Below are 25,497 nucleotides of genomic sequence, written 5' to 3'. Positions count from 1 at the left end.
CAGCAAAAGAACTGGAGAACTCCATACCAAGCCGGCCATCTGCGATGGCATCTTTAAAAGTTGGATTTTCAAACACCACGACGGTGAGTAAATGATGGCAGAATTTTCATTTTTGGGTAAACTATTCCTTTAAGCAATAAAAACCCACAGATGAGGGTCACCAACTTAACCAAGCTTGAGAGGGTTATTTGAGGTTAAGAATATTTTCAGATGTCAAAGAAGGTTTTGCCCTCATCTGCATCCAGTTTTGGAGAGTAACTAATTAAAAATAGTTATGCTATTAACATAGCTCTCCTAAAATATCACTCTCTCTCAATGGAGCATTGGGAATGGGAAGTCTGGTTAATTTTAGAAAATTGGTTCATTGGGATGGTTAATTTAAATAAAAAAACAAAAACTATTTATTTATATATATATATATATATATATATATATATATATATATATACATACACACACACACACACACAGTATACACTGATGAGCCAAAACTCACAGGTGAAGTGTATGAATAGATGTGCTGGACCAACAAGTCCAATCCACGGCGGCTCCACCTCACAACTTACAGGACTTGAAGGATCACCTGCTAATGTCTTGGAGCCAGATACCGCAGGACACCTTCAGGGGTCTTGTAGAGTCCATGCCGCAGCAGATCAGCACTGTATTGGTGGCACGTGGAGGACCAACAGCATATTAGGCAGGTGGTCATAATGTTTTGGCTCATCATTATGTATGTACATACACACACACACACTGCAGGCTTGTGGTTCACTCTACTATGCATGCTTTGAAATGTTACTTCCTGTTTTCAGAAACACCCAACCACTTAAATGAACATGAACTTACAGCTTCTGTCTCACCAATGCTGGGCAGTAGGACGTGGAAACTTTGCCACCCTAACAACTCAGACTTTTCCATCCTGCACCAATAAACACTGTTTGTCTGTCTTACCTTTATGTCTGCTTTTAGGAACTATATTTGAATAAGCCAAGCAGTTGGACTAAATCAACATTTTGAAGGTGGATATTGACTGCTAAATGTTTAGAGAAAGACACTGCCCTGGGTTCTTTCATTGCAAGAAGGAGCTGTGCATACAGATTATTTGCATGCAGAACTAGTCAATTAAGTAATGTCCACTGACCACTTACCAATAAAGAAGGTTTCAGGACCGTCTTCCCCCAGCAGTGAAACAGTATTTGGATCTAGTCTCAGCCAGAGACCCACAGCCAGAACCAGTGACCCCATAAGCTGCCAGAAAGATAAATTTAAAAAGACAGAAAGATCTTTAGAACAATTCCATCAACAATAAATTTAAAATGTGAAGTGTGTAAATTCTGTACCACTAGTGGCACCAGGCAGTACTATCAGCTCCTTTTGAATGGCCGTCAATGGAGAAAGATGCTTTCTGCTCGCATAATGGTGTAGTTGCGTCATCATACCAGTGGTGGCTAACTGGAATCTAACCAGCCAAAACCTTAACCATTTACTCAAATAATCAGAGCAATGTTTTGCAAGCACCGCAGAATTTACACTGTTCAGGAAGTCAGTCTTCGACTCGCTTACAGTTGTCATTGTCCATTAAACTGGGATAGGAGAAAGTAATTTAACATAAAAAATGAAAACACACTTTACCTTTAACATCAAAATTTTGAACCGAGTGCTATGGAATCATACAGGAGTCAAGATACAAACAACATAATGATTAAGCAATTGTAATGTGCAATATAGCACAATGCCACACTGCATCTTTACTGGTTCTAAAAAATGTTCTAGTACATTTACATCTAATATTGATTTATCTGTCAAAGCTCATTTTAAAGCCCTTTCGTTTGAGTTAAACATTTACATCTAATATTGATTTATAATACCTAGATAAAATGTGAAAAATTACCCTGTAGGAAAGAAAAATCACAAAAGTATTTTAATGTGTCAATTGTTTGTTTCTCCTAAAAGCAACAACATGATAATCGACAAGTTGCTTCTGAAAGTTTATGTACCCTGAAATCAACCCCATTCAACAGAATTACTGACAAGAGCCATCCCCTATCAGACATTTTATATCAATTCAAGCATGAACACATTTTCCTTCTGGATCACGTTCACATAAATACGGAGGTTGCATTTTCACTCTAAAATTACCTTTTTACTCCACTGACAGTTAGGTTTAGGTTTGGGTTAGGGGGTTGAGTAAATAAAATATGAATTCCTGTTGACTGTTTTACATCATTTACAACTAACAATACAACTAGCATTTGGCGCCAATCTGTGGACATTCACAGTGAGATCAGTCTGAAAGCAATGACATTAAATAGAGAGAGCACATGCAGACTTTTGCTGAAATGTCCTGCTTATGATGTGATTCTGTGTATTTAATTTTCAAAGTAATGTTATCCATATTAAATGTGTAGCTCTACACTCTTACTGTACGTCAACAATTGTCTTAAAGCCCCATTCACACCACTAGTGGGAGTTCCTACTGTCTGTCAATGTAAAGTTATTGGAGGACAGCAAGTCTGGCCATAGCTTTTGAAAATGTTATCATGGATGAGACCTAATACCGGTAAAATTAAAATATCATAACAATTTGACAAGGAATAAGTTCTCTTGTCTCTAAAAATTTACATTCTGCAGTGTAGAGTGTTTTATATAACATGCAGCAGTGCTCAGTGCATTAAATCATTAACAAGATTATCATTATATCAATATAAATCATTAACAAGACAAATCAATCTATCATGAATGAATGAATCAACCTCACTTGGAATGCAGACCGTTACTGACATTTCCACGTATCATTGTTTTATTATAACCATGCATGTGGTTACAAACAAATGATATAGAACAGTAAAAATCACTCACGATGCTGAAACTTCTCCTGCATCTTGCCTGCACTCATCTACAGTCTGCAAGAGACATATGATGTGAGCTACGCTGTCTTCACTCTCATTGGTGATTGCTCGCGAATGTTGCGCATCATTTGTATAAAGTTGAAATTTTCTCAACTTGTCTTGTCGCTCTCCACGGTGAGCTCTGTCGCCAATGGCCGTGGCAGCTTGTGTCACTGGAAGTTGCTGTGCTCTCATTGAAAATGAACGGGATCATGTTACTGTCTTGCGTGATGTCACTGGCGGTGTGAAAGGGGCTTAATTGTGTCCATTTTCTTTCTCCTAAGGAGTTATGAAAGAACAATCCCAGAGGAATAATAACAATACCATGTTACTGTGGGACTGCACAAAATAATCTACTTTCTTTCATACTATATTTTATTTTATTTCACAGAAAAACTGACTCGACAAACTTCAGTCTGGCTTCAAAAAAGTCCACTCGACGGAAACTGCCGTCTTGTCAGTAGCTGAAACCCTGTGACTGGTGAGAGCTAACTCCAAATCATCTGTCCTCATCCTCCTTGACTTGTCTGCTGCTTTTGACACTGTGAACCACCAGATTCTCCTGTCTACTCTCTCTGACCTGTGCATCACAAGAACTGCGCTTGGATCGCTTGAGTCATACCTCAAAGGCTGATCCTTCAAGGTCTCTTGGAGAGGAGAGTGTCCAAAACACATCAGCTAATCACTGGTGTTCCTCATGGATCAGTGCTTGGACCCCTCCTCTTCTCGATTTACACTACATCACTCAGAACGTTAATTAAGGCACATAGCTTTTCCTACCACTACTATGCAGATGAGACGCAGCTCTACCTGTCACTCGTATCTTTGCCTGCCTCTCTGAGATCTCGGCCTGGATGAAGAAACGTCACCTTCAGCTAAACCTGGCCAAGACAGAACTCCTCGCGATCCCAGCCAACTTGTCTGTTGACCACAACCTCATTATTCATCTTGGTTCAACTACACTAACAGCAACAAGGACAGCTTGGAACCTGGGAGTGGTGGTGGGTGAACAGCTTAACTTCACTGCCCACATCACATCAACTGCCCGGTCTTGCTGGTTTGCGCTTTACAACATCAGAAAAATCAGACCTTTCCTGTCTGAATATGCTGCACAGCTCCTGGTCCAAGCACTGGTCATCTCAACACTGTACTACTGTGATGCTTTTTGGCCAGCCACCCAGCTAGCAAGATTAAGCCACTGCAGATGGTCTAGAATGCAGCAGTGCGTCTCGTCATCAATCAGCCAAAGAGAGCTCAAATCACCCCACTCTTGATTTCCACTGGTTACCTGTAGTTGCCTACATCAAATTCAAGGTTCTGACTCTGGCCTTCAGGACAGCCAATGGAACAGCAACCTCTTACTTCAATTCAATCCTCCAGGTATTTGTCCCAACTTGTTCTCTGCGGTCAATGAACGAGCGACCCCTAGTGGTCCCGTTGCATAGAGGCACAAAGTCTATTTTACCATTGTGGTGAACAGGGCAGGTCTTAGCGGTGTCTGGGCAGAGCGAGGTCGGGAGTGGCGAATGACTTTCACCTGCATGCCACACCAGTCTCGCTCTGCCCAGAAGCCGCTCAGACCCGCCCTGCTCACCACAACAATCATTCATTCTCTGTTCCTCTGTGGGGGAATAAGCTTCCAACCTCCACACAATCTGCTGAAACCATCTCAACATTCAAGAAACAGCTGAAAACACATCTGTTCAGAGAGCACTTAACTAATCCACACTAAATGCACTAATATCTTGTGTCTTTCTTTTACACTAGCTTCTATACTACTCCAGCCACTTTGAGAACTTGGCAGTGCAATACTGCAGATATTGCTATCTTTTGTACGACAAATGGCTTGCTATGTTCCTCATTTATAAGTCGCTTTGGATAAAACTTCTGCTAAAAGAATAAATGTAAATGTACAATATGATGATATGTGCTAAATGACAATCACCTATTGCCAAATAAAGTTAACTTCCTAAAGACAAACTGATTTGACTAAAACTAAGACTTGTGTCTGACGCCTGACTCTCTCTTTCTCCTCTGTTTTCTCTGTTATGAAGTTATGAAGAGGTGGCACAGATATTTTTCCACTCTGGCAGGATCTTTCAGGTATTAAATCTAAAGCTTCGCTTGTCAAGAGTTAGAAATAATGGCATAAAGCCAGACCATGAAGGGAAAAGCAGGCTGTAGAATTCAGGTTTAATATTTCAGAACCTGCCTCCATCGCTTTTAAATCAGCTCTAATTACTGTTGACAAAGTAAGCAGACCTTCATCTGTCAAAGCTCATTTAAAAGACCTTTCCTTTGAGTTAAACAGAGCTGCAGAGTTTAGCGGTACAAAGAGGGACTCCTGCATGGCCTTAGATTTGGCTCAATAATCAGGCTCAGATGTAATCTGCAGACACATTCTGCATTTTCTGTGCTAATTTTGGGGAGAAAACTGCAGGATTTTTAACCAAACCTACACACGTGGACTTCTTCCACCATTTGAGGTAATAATTTAATTTACTAGAGGTCATTCCAGTAAGACAGAGATAACCCCTCCCCCCTCCCCCTCTTTGTATTAAATTAGAAAATCAAATCAAATCACTTTGTCACACAGCCATATACACAAGTGCAATGGTGTGTGAAATTCTTGATAGTGAAAATGCTAAATAGAAGCACTTTCACTTGTTGTCACACACTTTTGGACCCAATTGTATTGGTTTAAAATAAATCCAGGAGCGTGATGCAAGAAAAGCGACAGTTTCCTCACCCTCTCCAGTCTCCTACAGCTGTCACATGACGCAACCCCCCATGGGAGACGTAACCCCTCAAACACTCAGTAACCCCACTGCACAGTAACATCATCTGGCCTGACATCAGTGCACTGCCCCACCCTGCGTCCCATCCCCTCCCCCCTCAGCGATCTCCTCTGGGCATCAGGGCTTATCTCCCCGCTGGAACAAAAGACCAACTGTCTGCATGTGACACACTCCACTGTACAAGACAATGAGCAAGTGTTCTATTTCAATAATATCCCCTAAAATGTATTAACTTATGTATTTATAGTAATAATAATATTTTTTGTTATGTATGAATTGATAATGTTGCATTATAAAAACTATTATTTTATACATTGTCAATACAGTTTGCAAAATATAGCATGTGAAAATTAAATAACAAAATAAGATTATTTACAGTATAATGTTATATGTAGAATGATGTGTGCATATTATTAAGGTATAAAGGTGTCTTTAACTACTTTAACTTTAACTATATCCATAGAACAAGAAGCATTTTAATGACATAATTTTCTTAATTATTTGTTTTATTTTACAGTGAATATATCTAATTATCAGTAGAACAATAAGCATTTTAATTACATGTTTTCAGAGAAATCTTATGAAGTGTATTTTATCTTGTTGCATTAGCAGATTTTTCCCCCACCTGTTTTAGGTCTAATTCTAATCAAAAGTATGATTTTATTTATTTTTGAACAACAATTTTTGCAGTATTTATTAGTTATATAATTAAAAACATTAACATACAAAATAACAAATAATTATAAATACTTTTTTTTTTTTTTTTTTTTAAATACAGATGAGTTTTTTTTTTTAAGGATATCATTGAAAATGCAAGAATAGTAAAGAAAATTTAAACAACTGGGACAGACAGTTTAACATTAACTGTATGTTATTACAGAGAAGTAAAGATAGAGTTGAGTCCAGTTTCCACTCTTAAAATTGTCTATTGTGTCATTGTTGGGTTGTTTTACATGTATGGAAAGATTTGGCTTTTTCAAGTTTATTGGGAGTTTTATGGTGTCCTTAAAAAAAGACATTTTTCTGTGTAATTCCACTTCAGCAACAAATACAGTTTTCATTTGCATAATAAAGAAATAGGCAATGGTTAAATTGCCAGACACTCATTGGATGTTTTCAGGTTCCAAGTGGCCAGTTGAAATCATTATAAACTTGTCTATTGAGATGTATCATGTGTCATATTCTTTAATGAAGAACTTTCAGTAAACACACACAAAAAATCAATTACATGTTGAGAAAATATTTTAAAAGGTGGAACATTTTAAACAGAGACATTATGAAACAAACAGGAAAAAAAGGAAGAAAGAAACTCAACTGAAACTCAGGAAAAGCTGATTAGATCTCTTATGGAAAACAGAAACGAGTCAGCTCAGGAAAGTTTTCCATGTCAAAAGTGTTCATGTGGTGCACTACTGCAGCATGAAGCATTTACATGTTTCCATTGATCATGGTATAAATATTGAGGGGGTTGTACTTGCTTGTTTTGATTATTGGGGAGGTTACCTCCTCCCATCCCCCCAGAATCTACGCCCCTGCATCTAAAAGTACTGGTTTTTATTCAAGTTTTAATGAAAAATATGATTTGATATGACAGAATAACTTGCCTGACATCAACAAAAGTCATTTCAACCTAATAGAAATATCTACAAGGAACTGCACATTTCCACTTTTACAGTGTACCAAGGTTTTACCATCTGATAATTGATAATCTGACACGTTTGTGTGTGCGTTTGTGTACTTGGCTAAAGTTTGTCTCTAAATCTAAAAGTGAGCTAAATTTGAAAAGGCTTTCCTTTAGGAACATTTGGGGACATCATCATTTGTAAAATCAATTTATAAAACAAGTAAATACTGTTTTTCTAATTCTGACAACACAAAACGACTTCTTTTAGGGTTAAGGTGTGGGTTAGATAAGTGTTAGGTAAAAACTGTAGAAACAACACAAAGAGTTAGAAACACACTAAGTGCACAAATCACACACAGCTGCAAACATCCCTGCAGACATGAACTCATTCAAACCTCTTATGCAGTTTACTGCAAAACCACTCCTGTTAGCATCAATTACAGGAGCATTATCATACATCATGTGTCCACTTCCTTCTCTAATGTGCCATTCTTGTTCAAATGAAGAATTAACAGTCGACATATCTAGCTGGTGGACCAGCAAAGCTGTTCACCAGTCAAAAATATTGGTCAACCAGCATATTCTTTGTGGTGATTCTGGTTGATCAAGGACGTTGTGCTGTTGAAGCTAGTTAAAAAGACTTGTGTGACACTAGCAAACCAGCTATAGGGACCAGCATCCAAAATACATCATCAACACTGACTTCAACAGGTTTATTGGGCACTTTAACTCTGACCTCACACACTTATGTCTTCCTGTTAATTGCCCCCCTGACAGTACCACTGTACAATCTAACAGCAGTATTAATAATTTATGCAGCTCTTAGGTTCAACACACATCATGGGAGTATGGCTCACTCTAAACAGTCAAAGATATTTTCTAACAAACAATATTCTGTTTGATTTAATGGTATAGTAAAGCTCATAATATGCATGAGAGGTTTTTAGCCAAGATGGCACACACTGTATCTTTAACTAGAAACATTTAACATGTCCTTGGCTTTGTTTCAATTTTACTAACAGTATTTCTTTTAGAAATTGGATTTCACAGCAAAACAAAGCAAAAAAAAAAAAAAAAAAAAAGAAAATTAAATAGCAAAATTTTTTTTTTTGTTAATTTATTCTATTTATTAGTGTTTTTTTATTGTAAAATGCAATATACTACGACAGCGTTTTAGTGCCACGTAAAACAAAATAAAAATTCAAAAATAAATTAAATAAAAGGTTTCAAGAATAAAGTCGTAGCATTACGAGATTAAAATCGTAATATTTTGAGAATAAAGTCAAAATTACGAGAATAAAAAAATATTTTAAGAGTAAATCGTGAGGAAAGTAACATCAAACGAGGCGCAAACACGCCTCCTTTCTGCGTAAATTAGGCTGATTGTAGATTGCGCTTCATTCACAAAAATTGCCTGGTGCAATTTAGATCATGCTATTACTATAAATAAAAGCAGTACAAAGTAGTAAATGTGAATTTTATTTAAAAGAGATGTTTGTAAACATTTTCAACACATCATATCAGCAGTAATTTGTCAAATACTGATCAAATGATGGAGAAGAGCGTTATAACCTGGCATATATCCAGATTCACAGTGTAGTCAAGTACACTTTTTTGCGGTTATGTAGGATATTGAATTTATTCAGGGGAAGGCTATAAGTGCACAGTGCCTAGAACTGTAACCAGATGATCTATTCATATTAACATGCACTGTAAAAAAAATATATATATATATATATATATATATTTACAGTTTGACAATAAATTTAACATTTTTCCATATTATTTTTAAATTAACTGTTTATCGAAATGTGTCATGTGATTTAACAAAAAAAATTCTTCATAAATGGAATACATTAAATATCTGTTTTTTAACAGCTTTTAAATGACAATTTTAACAAAATCAACCGTAAAAATAAAGTATTCTTTACAGAAAAAGCAGCATAATTTTCTCTAGTTTTGACAAAAATTGCTTTTGTTATGGTGATATATCACTGTCAAATACATAAAAATACTGCTAATAATACATTTAAAAATGTATAATTGCAATAAAATATATGACTAAAGAAAGAAATATTTTGTCATTTTGCATAACTTAACCACTACTTTACATACATAAACTGAAAAAAAAACAAAACAAAAAAACACACAGGTATTGACTATTCTATGAGACAACTAAAAACTACATTTTATCAGATTTTGACTCACTTTATCACTACATTTGTATTAATTTAAAGATTTTACTGTTAAATAAGTGCATTTCATGTTATAAAAACCTGTGTAAAACCATAGAGTTAATAACTGTGTTTTAGGCTTCCTTACATTTATACAACATGTAAATCAAGCATAAATTACCCATCACTACATTCCCCTATCACTATCATTCCAAAATACAACGTATAACGCCAGTTAAAAAGGATTTGGCCTGAATGAACAAAATGAAATGACTGTATATTGAAAGAATAAATTAACATTTTTATGTGATGTGCAAAGCAAAGCAAGTATATTAAAAATGTTAAAATATTGAGCTGGAACAGACACCTTTATTGTCGTGCATATTAATTTGGACTTAATCAGGGGTGTAGATTCCAGGGGGGTATAATTGTTTTGATTATTGGGGGGGAAGGTATATATACCATGATCAATGGAAACATGTAGATGCTTCATGCTGCAACCCCCCCAATGTTCAAGCCAAATCTACGCCCTTGGACATAATATCTACATATTTACTGAACCATATGTGAAAAAATCGGTTTGCATGTATTTAAGATTTACATGCATGTAGCTTTTAATTACAGGAGTTTTCTTTTGGAGAAGGAATATACTTCTGTTCAAACACATGCCGTCTCTGAGCGTACATTTTTCCTCCATCAAGATGTTCGCTGCTGTCCGAGTGGATTCAAAAGTAATCTCAAGTTCAATCATAACTTCTATTATTATTTTTGTAATACAGGAACTACACATATATTACATTTAGATGTACTTACATAAATATCCCAAACAGTTGTTAATGTTGGAAGGAGACATACAGCAAGTTGCTGGTTTAGGTAACTGAAGTAACCTCTTAATTTAACTTCAGTTTAATGATGATATTTCAGGATGTGTAGAATACAAAACAAACAGCAACAGTTATCTAAAGAGCGTTTTGTCCGTGTACAGGATATTATTTAAAATGATGCAGCACATGCTTATCTAAGCAGCTCCTCAGTGGATTGACAGAGGTACAACTTCTACATTTTACAAGCATTTTAACATTGAGGACATTTTGTTTTATTGGAGTTAGCCTGTGATTCTTTAGATTAAATGACATTTTTTTTTATGGTTACTGTTGTGTAATTTAACTGATAGACTTGTATGCTATTCATTTTTTCTCCCCATTCTAAATAGCTTAAATGACTTGTTTGGACTAGTTTCCCACCCTAGTTTGAACAAGGTGGATGTATTCCAACAAGTTTCCGAGGAAAAAAGTGTGTGTGTTTACTGTAAAATAGCCATATTGCTTTATTTGATCTAAATGGGCTACATAAACTATTGTGTACATGCACAAGTTTGATCATTTGTAGGGATGTCTTTCAGTTTTTTAATTACAATACACATTAGTATTTGCATATTTTGATTGGACCAAAATCATTTATTTTAATTTATATTTTCTGAGAAAAACAAGTTATGCATACTTGAGACTTAAGTTTTGAAACTTGTAAAAGTAAAGGCAATAAGTTGCCTCAAATGTTTTAAGTTAGTAGAACTTATACGGATTTACAGTGCTTTTATACCCTCCAATAATTGGCCCTGTTTACTTCCATTGTAAGTGCCTCACTTAAAGAAAATGAAGGACAAGTCAAAATAGTTTTGTGGTAATCAACACTGACACAATTGCTTTCGAGTGAGCTTAACTTGTATTGAACCTGTATCCCCTTAAGCTTTGAATGTGGTATGTACAACAAACTTCAGAACTTTTTTCCAATAAATGGATTAGTTTCACACCATGTGCTGCCTCTGTAGTCTCGTTTGACAATCACTGAAGAATGAGAAAATAGAATTGACATTTATAACTGGCATTACCTAGTTCTAGTAACTTGACATAATCGACTTCATCTAATGTGATATAAACATAAAGGCTAAACAAGAAAAGAAGGCTTAAATGTAGGAGAAAATAACTGATTCAAGTTAAATGAAAACGATTCATTCATGTTAAACGAACACCATTCATTCAAGTTAAACAAACACCATTCATTCAAGTTAGACAAACACTATTCATTCATGTTAAACAAACACCATGCATTCATGTTAAACAAACACCATGCATTCATGTTAAACAAACACCATGCATTCAAGTTAAACAAACACCATGCATTCAAGTTAAACAAACACCATGCACTCAAGTTAAACAAACACCATGCATTCAAGTTAAACAAACACCATGCATTCAAGTTAGTTTTACATGGTCCGTTTTATGAATTTAAATTGATTCCATTTTGTTAAGATAACTTGTTTCAATCACGTGGAACCACTGTCCATGACTGAATCATGTTCAGCCAAAGTGCTATTTTTTTTATTTATTTATTTTTTCTTTTTTTTTAATTTGTAAAGTTTAAATGTTCAAATGTTCCATTGCAGGTTCATTCTGCTTTTATTATTATTTTAAATATATGTGTGTGTGTGTGTGTGTGTGTGTGTGTGTTTGATATCATGCTTTAATTTATATTATGTTAAGGCAGAAAAGCCATAGTATTTTTTTCAGGGGCAGAAAACAAAAGCTGTTGTTCCCAGAGCAAAAACATTTTTGGTTTGTCAGCTTTAAAAAATGGTGAACCAGTGAAAAAAAAAAAAAAATAAAAAAAATAAAAAACATTTTGTGTGAAAAATTGAAGCCGTTGCTAATGAGTTCTTGTAATATGCTGAACAAATTAATTTGTATGTTGTTTTGTATGATGTTTTTATGAATAATAATAATTGAAAAAAAAGAATAAAAAAAGAATCAATGAGTGATGGTGTATTTTTTAATTAGTATTTTTAACTATTTTCCAAAATGTTGCTACAGGCATAAAGTTTTAATTCTATAGCATAACTTTTACGTACATTTATTTATTTATTTTTTTGGGGCAACTGCTGCAAAAATGCCACTATTTCAGTGATTTTAAAGTATTACGCAGATCTTATCCTGCTTCAATAAGATAATTATTTTTTTGCAGTTTATATTTTTTAAATGAAGAATGACACAATGCAAAAATACAGTTAACCTTTATTTAGAGAAAGAAAATGCATTTATTTTGACAGTTTATTAATGTATTTGAATAATAATAAAACAAATTGACAGATCTTTTTTTTTTTTTTTTGCAACACTTCTGACAGTTAATTTAAACCTGGGCTTTTGCAAAGTAAAATTACATGTATTTTTGTGTGTGTTTTATATATAAATGGTCTTAGATTTACAGCATTTTATTTGTAATAACAATAGTAATTATCTGTACTTAAGCTTTTCTTTATCATTCTTTTAAAGATAATTATTCTGTGTTTTAGAGGTGTATGACTCTATTCTAACAATATATGTTAAAAGTAAAAGATTTCATGGAATTATAGGGAGATTTCTTGTAGAATTACAGTAATACATTTTAATTATGGTAAAGCTAATTACAGTGTTTTTTGTTTTTTTGTTTACTGTTTATCTATGTTTTTAATCTGACAGTACTTTTCTGTTTTCAACAGACATTTTCCAGCACCCCTGCTGTTTTTTTTTTTTGTTTGTTTTTTACAGTGTATGTCTATAGTTAATCCTGTTCTTTGTGCATCTGTTGAAGTCCCAGCCAAAGAAACAAAACTTTAGGCTGCGTGAGGCCCTTTATTATGATGCACATCGCATGCATTCATGTTACATGCATTTCATGCGTCACTTTCATAATCCTCTTTGAAGTTGAGAACCAATACATTTGAAACCCTGTCTTACTAAAGCCATCATTATTTCTGTAATGAAATTCTGTAATAGCTCATACATTTGAGATGGTTACAACTTCCATGTTTATCAGTATTTCCACATTATTTTCATTTTGAGAAGACAAACTCCTGGACAAATTTGACAAAGTTTCAGCACCTTTGGACCGGACAGCTCCTGTAACACTCAAGTTCTACTTTAACGAGCGATCTGCATGCTGGTTTGGGAAACAGCTGTTACTCCATCTTAACCCTTGTGCAGTGTTTGTTTATGAGTCACACTCATGGTGTTTACAGGTCAAAAATGACCCAAACATATATGTGTAATATTTTACTTTTTTTAGTAAAAATATTTTACATTTATTACACCATTCCTTTTCATATAAAATAAGCACATGCATTGAGGGTCTCTGGTGACATCTGCTGGAATATAAAACGTTGGTTACTGGCGTAACCTTGATTCTATGAATAGTGGAAGACCGCTAGAGATGGTTAAAACACAGTGGAGGGAGTCATGCGCTCGTGCATCATATCGAGAACCTCGCATTGATTTTGTCACATGTGACCCTGACTGATGACATATAGGAAGCCATATCTGTTTCCGTCCACATCATGGTCGGTCTCTGTAGTCATTTTCGTAGTCTGAGTGACCAGAGACTCTGGCAGTCTTCCACTATTAATAGAAACAAGGTTACGCCAGTAACCAACATTCTATTTCATAGTTCCAGACTGCCAAAGATGGTTAAAACATGCCGGAAGATGAAAACAGCCAAGTCACAAGGACAATATATATAACCTAGACACAGCCTGGAAGTACAGCAGAGCTGACTGAAGGAACAGAGGCCACATTTAGTTTGTGAAATCTTGTGAATGTACAAGGTGACACCCATGTGGCTACCACACATATCTCAGAGAGGTGCACGCCATGCAGTGCTGCCCATGAAGTAGCCACAACACGAGTTGAATGGCACTTAACAGATGTTGGAACTGTATGGCCTACCGAATGTTATGCACTGGAAATGGTGTCCACCACCCAATGAGCTAGATGTTGCTTGGACAAAGGTGCAACTTTCTGACAGGCACCTAAATCGAATAAACATCTGATCAGTGGTACACCATGAAGCTGTCCTCGACACATATTGTCACAATGTTCGTACTGAACACGGGGCTACACGGGAGGCATTGTCATCATGTCGAAACACAGCAAGATGAATAGGGTGGTTCGCAAACTGAGCTGACAATACCTTGGGTTGAAAAGCTGGGTTCGGACAGAGTGTAACCTGGTTATCCTCGGGCCCCCACCTGAGACATTGTGGACTTACTAAAAGGGCATGTAGCTCGCTGACCCTTCTAGTCGATGTTATATCCAAGAGAAAAGCAGTCTTCATAGAAAGACTCGTAATATCAGCCTGTTCAAGAGACTCAAAAGGTACTGAACACAGGCTATCAAGTACCACCTGCAGGTCCCACTGAGTGTGTGCTATGTGCACCGGTGGATTAAGGCGCATAGCTCCTTTAAGAAATGTCACCACCAGTTTATTTGCACCTACAGGGTTTCGATGAGCTGATATAGCTGTAACAAATACCCTTAGCATGGCTGGGGAATGCCCAGTGTCCAATAAGTGCTGCAGAAATTCCAACACTGAGCTTATAGGACAGTCAACTGGATTAAGAGCCCGATCTGTATACCATGAAACAAAGATTTTCCACTTAGCATCCATGAGATGTATTGATAGAGCTCTGGCATTCATGACAGTGTTCCTCACTCCTGCAGAACATTGTGAGAGCATTTGCTCAACCCCAGGGGCCAGATGCACAGCTTCAACCTGTATGGGGACAATAGACAATGACAATAGGTCCCTCCGAACCGGCAATGGTTGTGGTGGACGAGTCGTGAGAGCTAACAGAAGGCTGAGCCAAGGCATTGTTGGCAAACAGGGGGCTACCAGGATGAGCTTGTGGTGCCTTTCCTGCACACATCTCAGCATTGTCCAGAGAAGCGGTAGGGGAGGAAAGCATATAGAAGGAGATCTGGCCAGTCGTGAGCCAGGGCATCCTGACCTATTGAATAGTGCTCCTCCTGTGCTGCAAACCATAAAGGACAATATGTCGTCGCCCTGCTGGCAAAGAGGTCTACTGACACTGTCCCGTAAATTTCCCAAATTGACTGGACAACCGCTCTGTGTAGACACCACTCCCCCGGCTTCGGACCTAAATGGGAGAGTGAACCTGTCACTCTGTCTGATCGACAGGAAGTGCCTGTTTTCCCACAGCAGCAGTACTCGTGTCAGCCGAAGGCAAGGTGGAGACCTTGCTCCAACCTGGTGATTGATTAGGAACACAACTGTAGTGTTGTCTGTCCGTACCAGTATGTGTCTCCCTGACAGCTCCTGTTTTGAGTGTCTCAGGGTGAGAAATACTGCCCACAGCTCTAAAAGGTTGATGTGAGAGGTCCTTAGCTGTGGAGTCCACCTACCCTGTATGCCCCGATGTTGCCATAGTCCTCCCAATCCCATGAGGGAAGCATCTGTGGTTACCACCTCCGTGCATGCTGGGGGCAGTCTCATCTGTACATCCCTTCGAAGAAACTGCCCTGCCTACAAAGCATCAGGAAAGCAGAACAGCTGGTTGTGACTCGAACCAGGGTAAGCGATTGTGAACTGCTGACAAGCGCCTGGCTATTAGCCAATGCTGGAACAGGTGAAGGTGTAAAAGCCCTAGATGGATAATTGACGAGGCCACTGTGAGAAGGCCAGCCAGCCGTAAGAAGTTGATGTAATGTAGTCTGCGTCAAACCTGGAACTTTGCTATGGCTCTCTGCACAGTCTGCCTCCAGTGCACTGTGAGAGCAGCCTTCATTGATCTGGAGTCCAGATGCATGCCCAGGAAGCACATAGACTGGCAGGGAATAAGGCAACTTTTCTGTAGGTTCACCTTCAGCCCTAAGGCAGTGACATGTTCTAGTAGGCGCCGTGTATTGTTGGCAGCCTGTTGAGGTGATCTGGTGCACAGCAGCCAGTCGTCCAAGTATGTGAGAATCAACATGCCTTCCCACTGCAGGGGGTGCAGTGCTGCCTGATTGGACTGCGTGAATACCCGGGGAGAAAGAGACAGCCCAAATGGGAGAATGTGATACTGGTATGTCTTGCCCTGAAATGTAAAGTGAAGAAACCTTCTGTGATGAGGTGCAATGGGGATGTGAAAGTATGCATCCTTCAAATCCACAGAGGTGAAACACATGCCAGGCTCGACAGCATGTAGAACATCTTTCACATGCAGCATGTGAAAGGGAAGATGTTTGAGGCTCTTGTTTAGGCATCTGAGGTCGAGGATGGGTCTGAACCCTCCATCCTTCTTGCGGATGAGAAAGTATTTTGAATGAAATCCCCCAGGGTGAATCTGGGGTTTTCTGGTTCTATCACACCCTTCTTCAACAGCTTCTGGACCTCCGGAGATAGGGCAAGGACTGACGGGGGTCCTGAACCACTGTGGGTCGAGTACGGGTGCATAGTGGGGGTCTGTGATGGAACTGAAGACAGTAGCCCTGCTTGAGTGTGTCGAGAAGCCACCTGTTGTATGTAATGCCTCTCCAATGCTGTAGTTGAGAGGTTGAGAAATGGCACATCACAGACCCCCCTGAGCTGTCAACGACGGCAGAGAGTATTTTCATTATCTCTGGGAGGGGGGGCAATGGTAAGTAGCTGGAGGATGAGCAGGTGGCCGAAAACGAGAACGGTTCCCCTTATCTCTTGATGAGGGAGCGCCAAGTCGGGCAGTCTGCTGTGAAGGCCTGTAAGACTGCTCCTGTCTGCGCTGTAGTGGGACCGCATGGTGGAGAGGCATCCGTTGTGTTGACTGACCAGGGTAACTCACACCATGCTCAATATGTTGGGAGCGAGACTCGGCTGCACGCGCTCTGCGTTCAAGAGCTTCCTTGATGGCTGGTCCAAAAACCTGTCCAGGCACTAGCGGTAGCTGGCAAAGGCTGTTACGGCATGCTTCCAACAGTTTAGCAACTCTGAGGTAGTGCTGTCAGGTGGGGCAGCAGTCATGGTGGAATGAAGTGCAAGCAACAGGTGGGCCATGGAATTCCCTACCCGACTCAAGCCTGAGACTTTGTTATAAGTCCTGACCAGCAGGTTATCAGTGCGTCTGCATGCTGTGTTGGGGCAGTGGAGATTTTGTCTAAGGGCCTCATCTGGAGACACCAAGGAAGATATACATGGCTCTACTGGAGGCATATTACCAAGGCCCCTTTCCTGGGCTTCAGCCATTGCTGCTAGTGTATGCACCACACGAACAGGCCTCAATGAGGGAGCTGATCAAAAGGCTGAAAAAACTACCTCAGTGAAATCAGGACAGATTGACATTAGGAAATCCTCGTGGTGATGCGGTTACTCACCTCAATCCGGGTGGCGGAGGACAAGTCTCAGTTGCCTCCACTTCTGAGACAGTCAATCCACGCATCTTATCACATGACTCATTGTTCAAGACACTGGAGACTCCCAACACATGGAGGCACATGCTACTCTACGCGATCCACGCACAACTTACAACACGCACCATTGAGAGCGAGAACAACTAATCGTGACCACAAGGAGGTTAAACCATATGACTCTACCCTCCCCAGCAACCAGGCCAATTTGATTGCTTAGGAGACCTGGCTGGAGTCACTCAGCACACCCTGGATTCGAACTTGCGACTCCAGGGGTGGTAGTCAGCATCAATACTCGCTAAGCTACCCAGGCCCTGGCTAGTGCCCTCTTAAGCATATCTTGCAGTGAGAACACTACTGAAGACTCAGTACTGTGTAGGTCTGAGCCGTCATCACTATGGAAATGTTGATACTGGGAATTTGAAGATGGCGTGTCATCCGAAAGGGGATAATGGTCCTGCTCAGCTGTAATCAATGAGTCAGAGGCTGCTATGGACATTGTGTCCAGCTCCTCCCTGGAAAACTAGATGCCGGCTCGCACTGGGGCAAGGGAGAGGCAGATCTACACACCCTTGTCTCCTCAGCCAATAAGTCTTGAATGCCTTGAACGGTGTTTGCAAGCTCAGCCACTTGGTGAGCTAATATAGCAGAGGAGGTCCGTCTTTTATTTGAAGGCCCTTCAGCCTTACTAGCTAGTAGCTTACTGCTAATTTGTTGAGTTGAGGACCTGGTTGGTGGGGGAATATTCTGAAAATAAGGGTCCAATTTAGCAAGTCAATGTTGGCTTACCTCCAAAGGCATTAAACTACACTCAGGGAAGGGATCTATTAAGGGCTCTCTGAGGTGTTCAATGCCTAGACAGGTAGGACATTGAATTTGGGCATCCATAAGATCCACTGGGCCTGAACAGAGGGAGCATGAGGCAGCCATTGCTCACCTATACCAATAAATGGAGAACCTTGGTCAACCAATGGGTTAACAATGAAATGGCAAAATATATAATCCAAAAACCAACAAAGCAGCGCTGTTAGTGATTAAGTGCGTTACCGCAGTTGTCACGGTAACCGCACATTACACTGAATGAAGCTCTGGTCCGCCAGTGAGTGTCCATCAGGCAATATACTGTAACCGTAAAAAAACAACAGCTAACGCTACAGAGCGGTATCAATAAGAACCCTGGTTAACAATGCCAGTCAACGCAACAAATTCGCCTGTCAAAGTTCACCAAACTTGAACTCCATGCGAAATACTCAAGGGGAAATCCTTCGCCGAAAATCGATCTCTCAAAATTCATGATTTCACAAATTTACACGGATTCCAATTGAGATGACTGTATTTTGCCTACGGAATTTAATTTAATTAGTTAATTCCTTCAGTGTTTTCTGTACAGAAAGTCAAGGAGCCACACTGTTGTGCAATTATTTGAATGAGTTTTTTACAAGCCGTTTTTAAAATTCTGCAATGTCAGGTCACTGAAGCAAATTTATTTATATTGATCTTGCGATCAGCACTTTATAAGCACTAAATATACTTCCCCTCTGACACGTGCATTTGCGTGTGGTAAATAAAGTGTAGTTTCACGCAAACCACTGCAGCGCACACCAGCATGTTGCAAAGATAGGACAGCACGGAGCGGATCACTTGCAGGATTTAATCAGGCTTCCCTCGATATTGCGGTGCAGATCACAAAATTTATGCGACCCATTTGATTTCTACACAAATTACATTACCATGCTTTGGAGGATGTCTAACATTTCAAACTGCTAGACAGCCTCGAAATAATAAACAGCACTGATGAGGAAAAGGGGAGACAACACTGTGCCATGCACCAACATCAATTACAAGACATTTCAAATTACACATCATCACACCTAATGTATTACTTTTTTTTCCTGTTTTAACACTAACTGGTATTATGATACTGTGGAAATGTTTTAGATTCACATTATATTTACTGGTATTAGGACAAATTTATTAGACTTAATTTTATTACAACTGTGAAAGTTGTAGTTTAAGTTTTTTTTTTCATAATTAATACAATAGTTTATTTTTTAGAAAGACTATCTACATTGATCTAACCACGGTAATGAGGTGCCATCCATGGTCTTACCTGTGGTTATGGCCTTATTATTACAAATGCCACTTTTAAAAAATGTAAGAAAAATGGTACACTTTCATAAACGGCAAGTACAATATAGACTGGTGGGGTTTAAAGTCTCATATCATTCTAATAAATGTTCAAACAAATCATGCAGTTACAATCTCCAGTTACCTTTATCGCTTTTTGTGGAACAGGGGATTTTGGCTAGTGAAAATGCTGAGTGGCTCATGACTTTGCAACACCAATAGCCACAGTGACCGGTGAGCCAAAATGTTAATGCCAATCCCTGATTTATAAATCAACTATAAAAAATAAAATAATATAAAAAAACTGTTCCTAAACGCAAAAAAATAAAAAAATAAAAATAAAAAAAAGGGTTTGGTCACATTAACTGTCCATCAAACAATCTCTTCTTGTCTAGTGGACATGACTTTATGCTGATAGCCAAAAGTCTGGCTACAAAAGACTATAAAGAGGAAAAACATGCTAGTGTAAACAAACGAATGCGGAGTTCTGCAAATGAATGCTGAATAATGTCAGTCAGATAGAACGAATGATTAAATCTGAGAGATTAGCGGGTTTATAGGCAGGTCAGAGAGCTTTATCCTGTACATTGCCTTCTCCATTTATTTCCTATTCTGTCTAGTCATAACTGCACCCATTTTCCATGGCTAAACGGCTGTATTGTGAGTGAGATGCTTTATGCTGAGAAAAAAAAAGGCTGTTGAAAGACTATTTAAATGTTTTGTGTAAATTCCGATTCTTCTGGTTATATATACCCTAATATATATTTTCCTCTGATTCATCATGTCTTGGCAAGAACATCTCAGCCACATTGAGGAGATGCTGTGCAGATAATCCAGTGTTGATAATCTAAAATCTCAGGACAGAATTACTGGGATTACAGCCGGCCATGATCATTTTCTGCATTTTTACTCTCAAAATAGATGTTGATCAAACAAAAACAACTACTGCAACACTAAAAAAGAAGTTGCATGTGTGTGTATCAACTAACAACGCTCGTGTTCACTGGCTAAATAGGTCATGATCACACCAAATGTCTCTCTTTAGCTCACACACACACACAAGCATCAATCTCTAACTCTTTCTCTATCCGATTGCCCTGTCTGCCCCTAAAAGGGATAGTTCACCCAAAAATGACAATTCTGTCATCATCATTTACTCACCCTGATGTCAACACGAATGACTTTCTTTCTTCTGTACCACCAATAATGTTAGGTAGGATGTTCACACTATTCTTTAAGGAATTTTGAACCTGACAGCTCCTTGTCACCATTCACTTTCATTGTATGGAAAAGAGCAGCATCAGTGAGGAAATGATGACAGAATTTTCATTTTTGAGTGAAATACTTCTTTAATCAGGCTTGATACTGTCCTAGTTTCACTTTTGTATTGTATTAGATCTCATTACCCATAATTAAATGTAGATCCATAAATCCTTAGGCCCAGTCTTTCCACTTGCATTCCTATTTACACTAGCCTCACAGTGGTCTATGTTGATCATATTACATTCAGGAAGTAATATGAATGGAGATTACATTTAAAGCCCAGCAGTGTTCATCTGGATGGCTTAGAAAAGAATTACAGTGCCACCAAAGCCTCAGAGAGGTGGAAGTTATAGTGTGGCAATTTCTTTCACAAGGCCTCTTTCAAAACACTCAACACTGATGCACAATGCAGGTGCTGGAGTGGAAAGAATGAAACTGGGCAAAGGAGGAGCTTTCTTTGAGAAGGTATGACACATTTTGGATAAACTTGGACTCAGGTAAAACAAAACTTCCTATGTTTTGTGCAATGGAGGAAAGAGAGGGAGGGAGGGAGAGAGAGAGAGAGAGAGAGAGAGAGAGCAAGAAAAGAAGAGAAATGTTGTTTACAAGGCTTTCAAGCTCACCCTGGCTATGTTCAGAATGGAATACTAGCATACTACATATGCTTTGCATACTGTTTTAAAAAACAGTACGTAAAACAATATGTGTTATGCAACAATGCATGACCTCATCATTTTGCATGTGTAATTCAGCGAGTTTTATCCAGTTATTATCTTGAAAAATGCATTTTTTTGTCTTTTGGCTGTCAGATCAAGTAATGATATCAAATATGTTCAGTTGTGTTGTTAAAAAATGTAAAAAATAATATAATTAATAATGTTAAAAATCAAGGTCGATATCACTTCCAATCATTTTTTTACTTTGTAAATTGAGCACGTTTTATTGGGGGATACAGTTCCCAACTGACTGTGCCATGTTATGTACATGTTTTGTTTTTTTTGGGTTGCCAGCTTTTAACCACTCGATTATGGGACACTGGTGCACTTTGAGCGCTTACAAAAAAAAGCTTTTTGCCGTTCGTCAGGAGTCAGGACACCCCGGCTAATATGGAACATCACTTGCTTGAAAATGTGCTTGGCATATCCTGATGCAAAAATGGAAGAACATTTTGTGAGAAAAAAAAAAATGTGCTAAAGGGATCAGGTAATGTAATAAAAAAAATATAATAAAGTTTAATGAGAGTTTTGTTATCGTGGAAATAAAAAGCATTCCTTGATTTAATGAGAGACTGAACAGTACTTGGATGCTTAAACACTGCTATATTCACATGAACTGATGTTATATGTGTAACAAGCTAAAAAGAATGACACTTAAAAATATGACCGTCAATTTAGTGTGATTTTAAAGACAGGGTTGCCGCACCATTTGACCAATGAATTTTCATGACATTAAGTCGTATGCAAGGACGCAGTCCAACATTCAAGATTGGGGTTGTAAAATGTACAAGTTTAAAAAATTAAAACAATATTTGGAACGACCTCTAATCTGAACATGGGGGTGGGGTTCTATGGCAGTTATGGCCTTGGTTGTCTGAGATAACAGAATAAGGATTTAAAAAATATATAATTTTATGGAGATTGCATGCACAATCTGCAATCTGATTCCTAAGTTAACAGTAACTGTTATCCATTTAAACTTTAGTCAAAAAGTAGAATAACATACATAACTCAGATTAAAGACTTTCAAAGGTAATTACTTAAAGGTGCTATATGTAATATTTTTACTGTACTAAATCATAAAATGACCATAATATGTCATTAGAAAATTAGGAAACATGCTAAGTTGAGACACTGGCTTCTCCGATAACAATGCTACAGCCAGTATATTCTACTTTGAAGTTTCCATTCCGGGCCAAATTTCTGTTTATGTTTTGGCCTGTGTGAACCCGCCCACTGCCCACTCACCAATAGTATTTCAATACCACCGGGTTGCCAGATTTGAACAAGTTTGCAGGCAAACAACACTGCGTGCTGCAGCCATAAAAGCCAGCAAATGAACTGGATCAGAGATAACAGATTCCACCCTATCTAAAAAGCCTCGCCATCATCTAAAAACCACCATGACCAGAGGCGTAGTAAAACAAGGATAAACATTGGAGACATTTTCAGTTTCGCTCGTTCCTGTTGCGTGTCCTCATTCTGGCAACCCGCATGAGCTTCAAGTGTGGGGCGGGGCAGACAACTCTCCAATATTTTGAATTTGGACTGCAGTACCCATTTCAAACATTTGTTGTCAATCTTACATATAGCATCTTTAAGTTACACATATTTCTAAAATAATATTAATCATTTAAAATTCACTTAAGATATGAATTCATATGTTCACATGTACGTCTGTTTGCGTTTCTGTGACAGCTGAAGGTGTGCGACAATGAAGGAGGAGGAAATGCAGACATTATTTTCAATTTCTTGAGCGTAAAAATAAAAATAAATAAAAAATATGTGAAAAGTGTTTTAGAAAGTAACTTAAAAGGTAATTAGTAATGTGATTATGTTTTAGATGAAGTAATCAGTAAAGTAATACAAGTACAATTTTAAAGAAGTAAATAGTAATTTAGTGGAGCTTTAGGAAATCATTATCTAGCTGAGGAAATATTTCAAAGCTGAGTTTAAGATAATAATAATAATAATAATAATAATAATAATAAAAACATATGCATACTGTATCTATTCATTTATATTCAACAGAGTTTTCCATGACTTTTTAAGAATTTATTCATTTTCATGATCTTTCAAGGCCAGGAAATCACAATTTTAAAATTCCCTGATATTTCAAGGTTTTCAGGACCTTGTGAACCCTGCAAAGATTAACTAGTGTACTAAAGCCCACTGGTTAAAGATCCAGTCTGGTAACCTAAAGGTTGTTGGTTCAAAAACTCCAGAATGAGCTGATCCATGCACTTGGCACTTCGGGGGAAAGTTTATTTTAAATCCGCTTGGATAAAAGCGTCAGCTTAATGAAAAACAGCAACTAAGAAATGGAAAGTGAGTGTTATTGGGGAAAGCCCGTCCGTCATTAAACGGTAGTTCCCGCTGCGTAATTAAATATCCATAAGCTCCAGTGCACCAGACAGAGTCCGGCTGCTCCTCTCCAAACAAACACACGCCATGTGAAGGAAAAAGGGGCGGAATTTCCACAGTGGAAAATCTGATTTAAGTCGTACGAGCAGCAGTGACTCTCATCCTCCCCCAGAGTCTTTCCAAATCCACCATAAAGTGAGTAAACGCGATTTATATTGAATAACGAAAATATGATTTGCTCAGCTTGATGATGCGCGAGTGTAACAGTGACGTATTGTGGATTAACAAAGAAACAACTGCGCTGTTAAAATTAAGTATGCTTTTTAGGCACTTGCAAAGTGCACGTGAATTTATTTTAGCTGTGCATTTAAGATAAGATGATATCAGATTGCACAATATAGTAAAATACCACATATGATGTTGTATAAATAAATTATTAGACTACTTCAATCCTTACCCAGAATATAAAGTTGAATATGAAGAGGAGGTATTTCACGCACTTCATTCCGCCTTCAATTTTCCCCATGATGAATGTAAAATGCGAAGGGGGAATCTTTCAAAAACAGTCCAGGTTGTGGTGTGAATCGCAGAAATGCCGTGTTTCACTAGAAGAGCTCTGTCAACATCTGTACTACTACAAGCACCGGATGAATTCTACAGCTTCTCTGTCCCGCCCATCTGAATAAAGTGTCAGGGGAAACTCAAGGGGGGTTCATGATTGGCAACGGTCCTTCCGCGCAACAGAGGCTTCCATCCCAGCCAAAGCAGGCAAAACTTTTAAAGGCTTTTTTTTGTTTGATGGAGAACCATTGAGCACAAGCAAATAAACAAACAGTTTTCATGCAGTTACCTCTTTAAACAATGTTAAAATTAAACAGATAACAAAATCAATAAACGAAAACATGTAGTAAATATTTGTACATATAATAAATAATTAAATTAAATTAAAAAGTACATTTAATCTTAGAATAAATAAATAAGTACATAAATAAATGACTGTATCACTCAAATGGAATATTAGGACATTACAGACCTTAGTTATATTTAACCTAAAAGTCCATTTTAAATAACTTAAAACAAGAAATACAAATTATAATAAAAAGTAAGACTATTATGGTTTTTAAACATGTCTAATTTTGTTTTAAAGGTCTCATACAATAGATTTACATGCATCCAAGGTCAAAAAACACTTTAATTTGCACATAATTTAAATTGCAGCATTACCTTTTTTTCCCAGTGTCAAAAACGACTGTTCAATGATCCATTCTAAAGGATTCATTCTAAACTCCTCCTTTCAGAGAGCCTACTCTGCTCTGATTGGTCAGATGTCCCAGTCTGTTGTGATTGGTCTACC

At 38.0% G+C, this 25,497-nt stretch overlaps 1 protein-coding gene across 1 annotated transcript in view; it reads right to left on the bottom strand.

Moving 5' to 3' along the window:
• LOC127420047 (tetraspanin-2-like) overlaps positions 1 to 24,780 on the bottom strand; it is a 45,987-nt gene extending 21,207 nt beyond the window's left edge. The window contains exons 1-2 of the mRNA XM_051661992.1: positions 24,601 to 24,780; positions 1,149 to 1,248 (exon numbers count right to left, since the gene is read on the bottom strand). Of these exons, the coding sequence (XP_051517952.1) occupies positions 1,149 to 1,248; positions 24,601 to 24,669 (169 nt within the window). The 5' untranslated portion in view covers positions 24,670 to 24,780. The remainder of the gene's footprint in view (positions 1 to 1,148; positions 1,249 to 24,600) is intronic.
• Positions 24,781 to 25,497: the final 717 nt, after the last annotated feature.

The sequence above is a fragment of the Myxocyprinus asiaticus genome, chromosome 29 (genome assembly GCF_019703515.2).
Source record: "Myxocyprinus asiaticus isolate MX2 ecotype Aquarium Trade chromosome 29, UBuf_Myxa_2, whole genome shotgun sequence".
NCBI classification, from domain to species: domain Eukaryota; kingdom Metazoa; phylum Chordata; class Actinopteri; order Cypriniformes; family Catostomidae; genus Myxocyprinus; species Myxocyprinus asiaticus.
The sequence above is the reverse complement of the archived record's forward strand: the minus strand, read 5'-3'. Positions and strand labels throughout refer to the sequence as shown.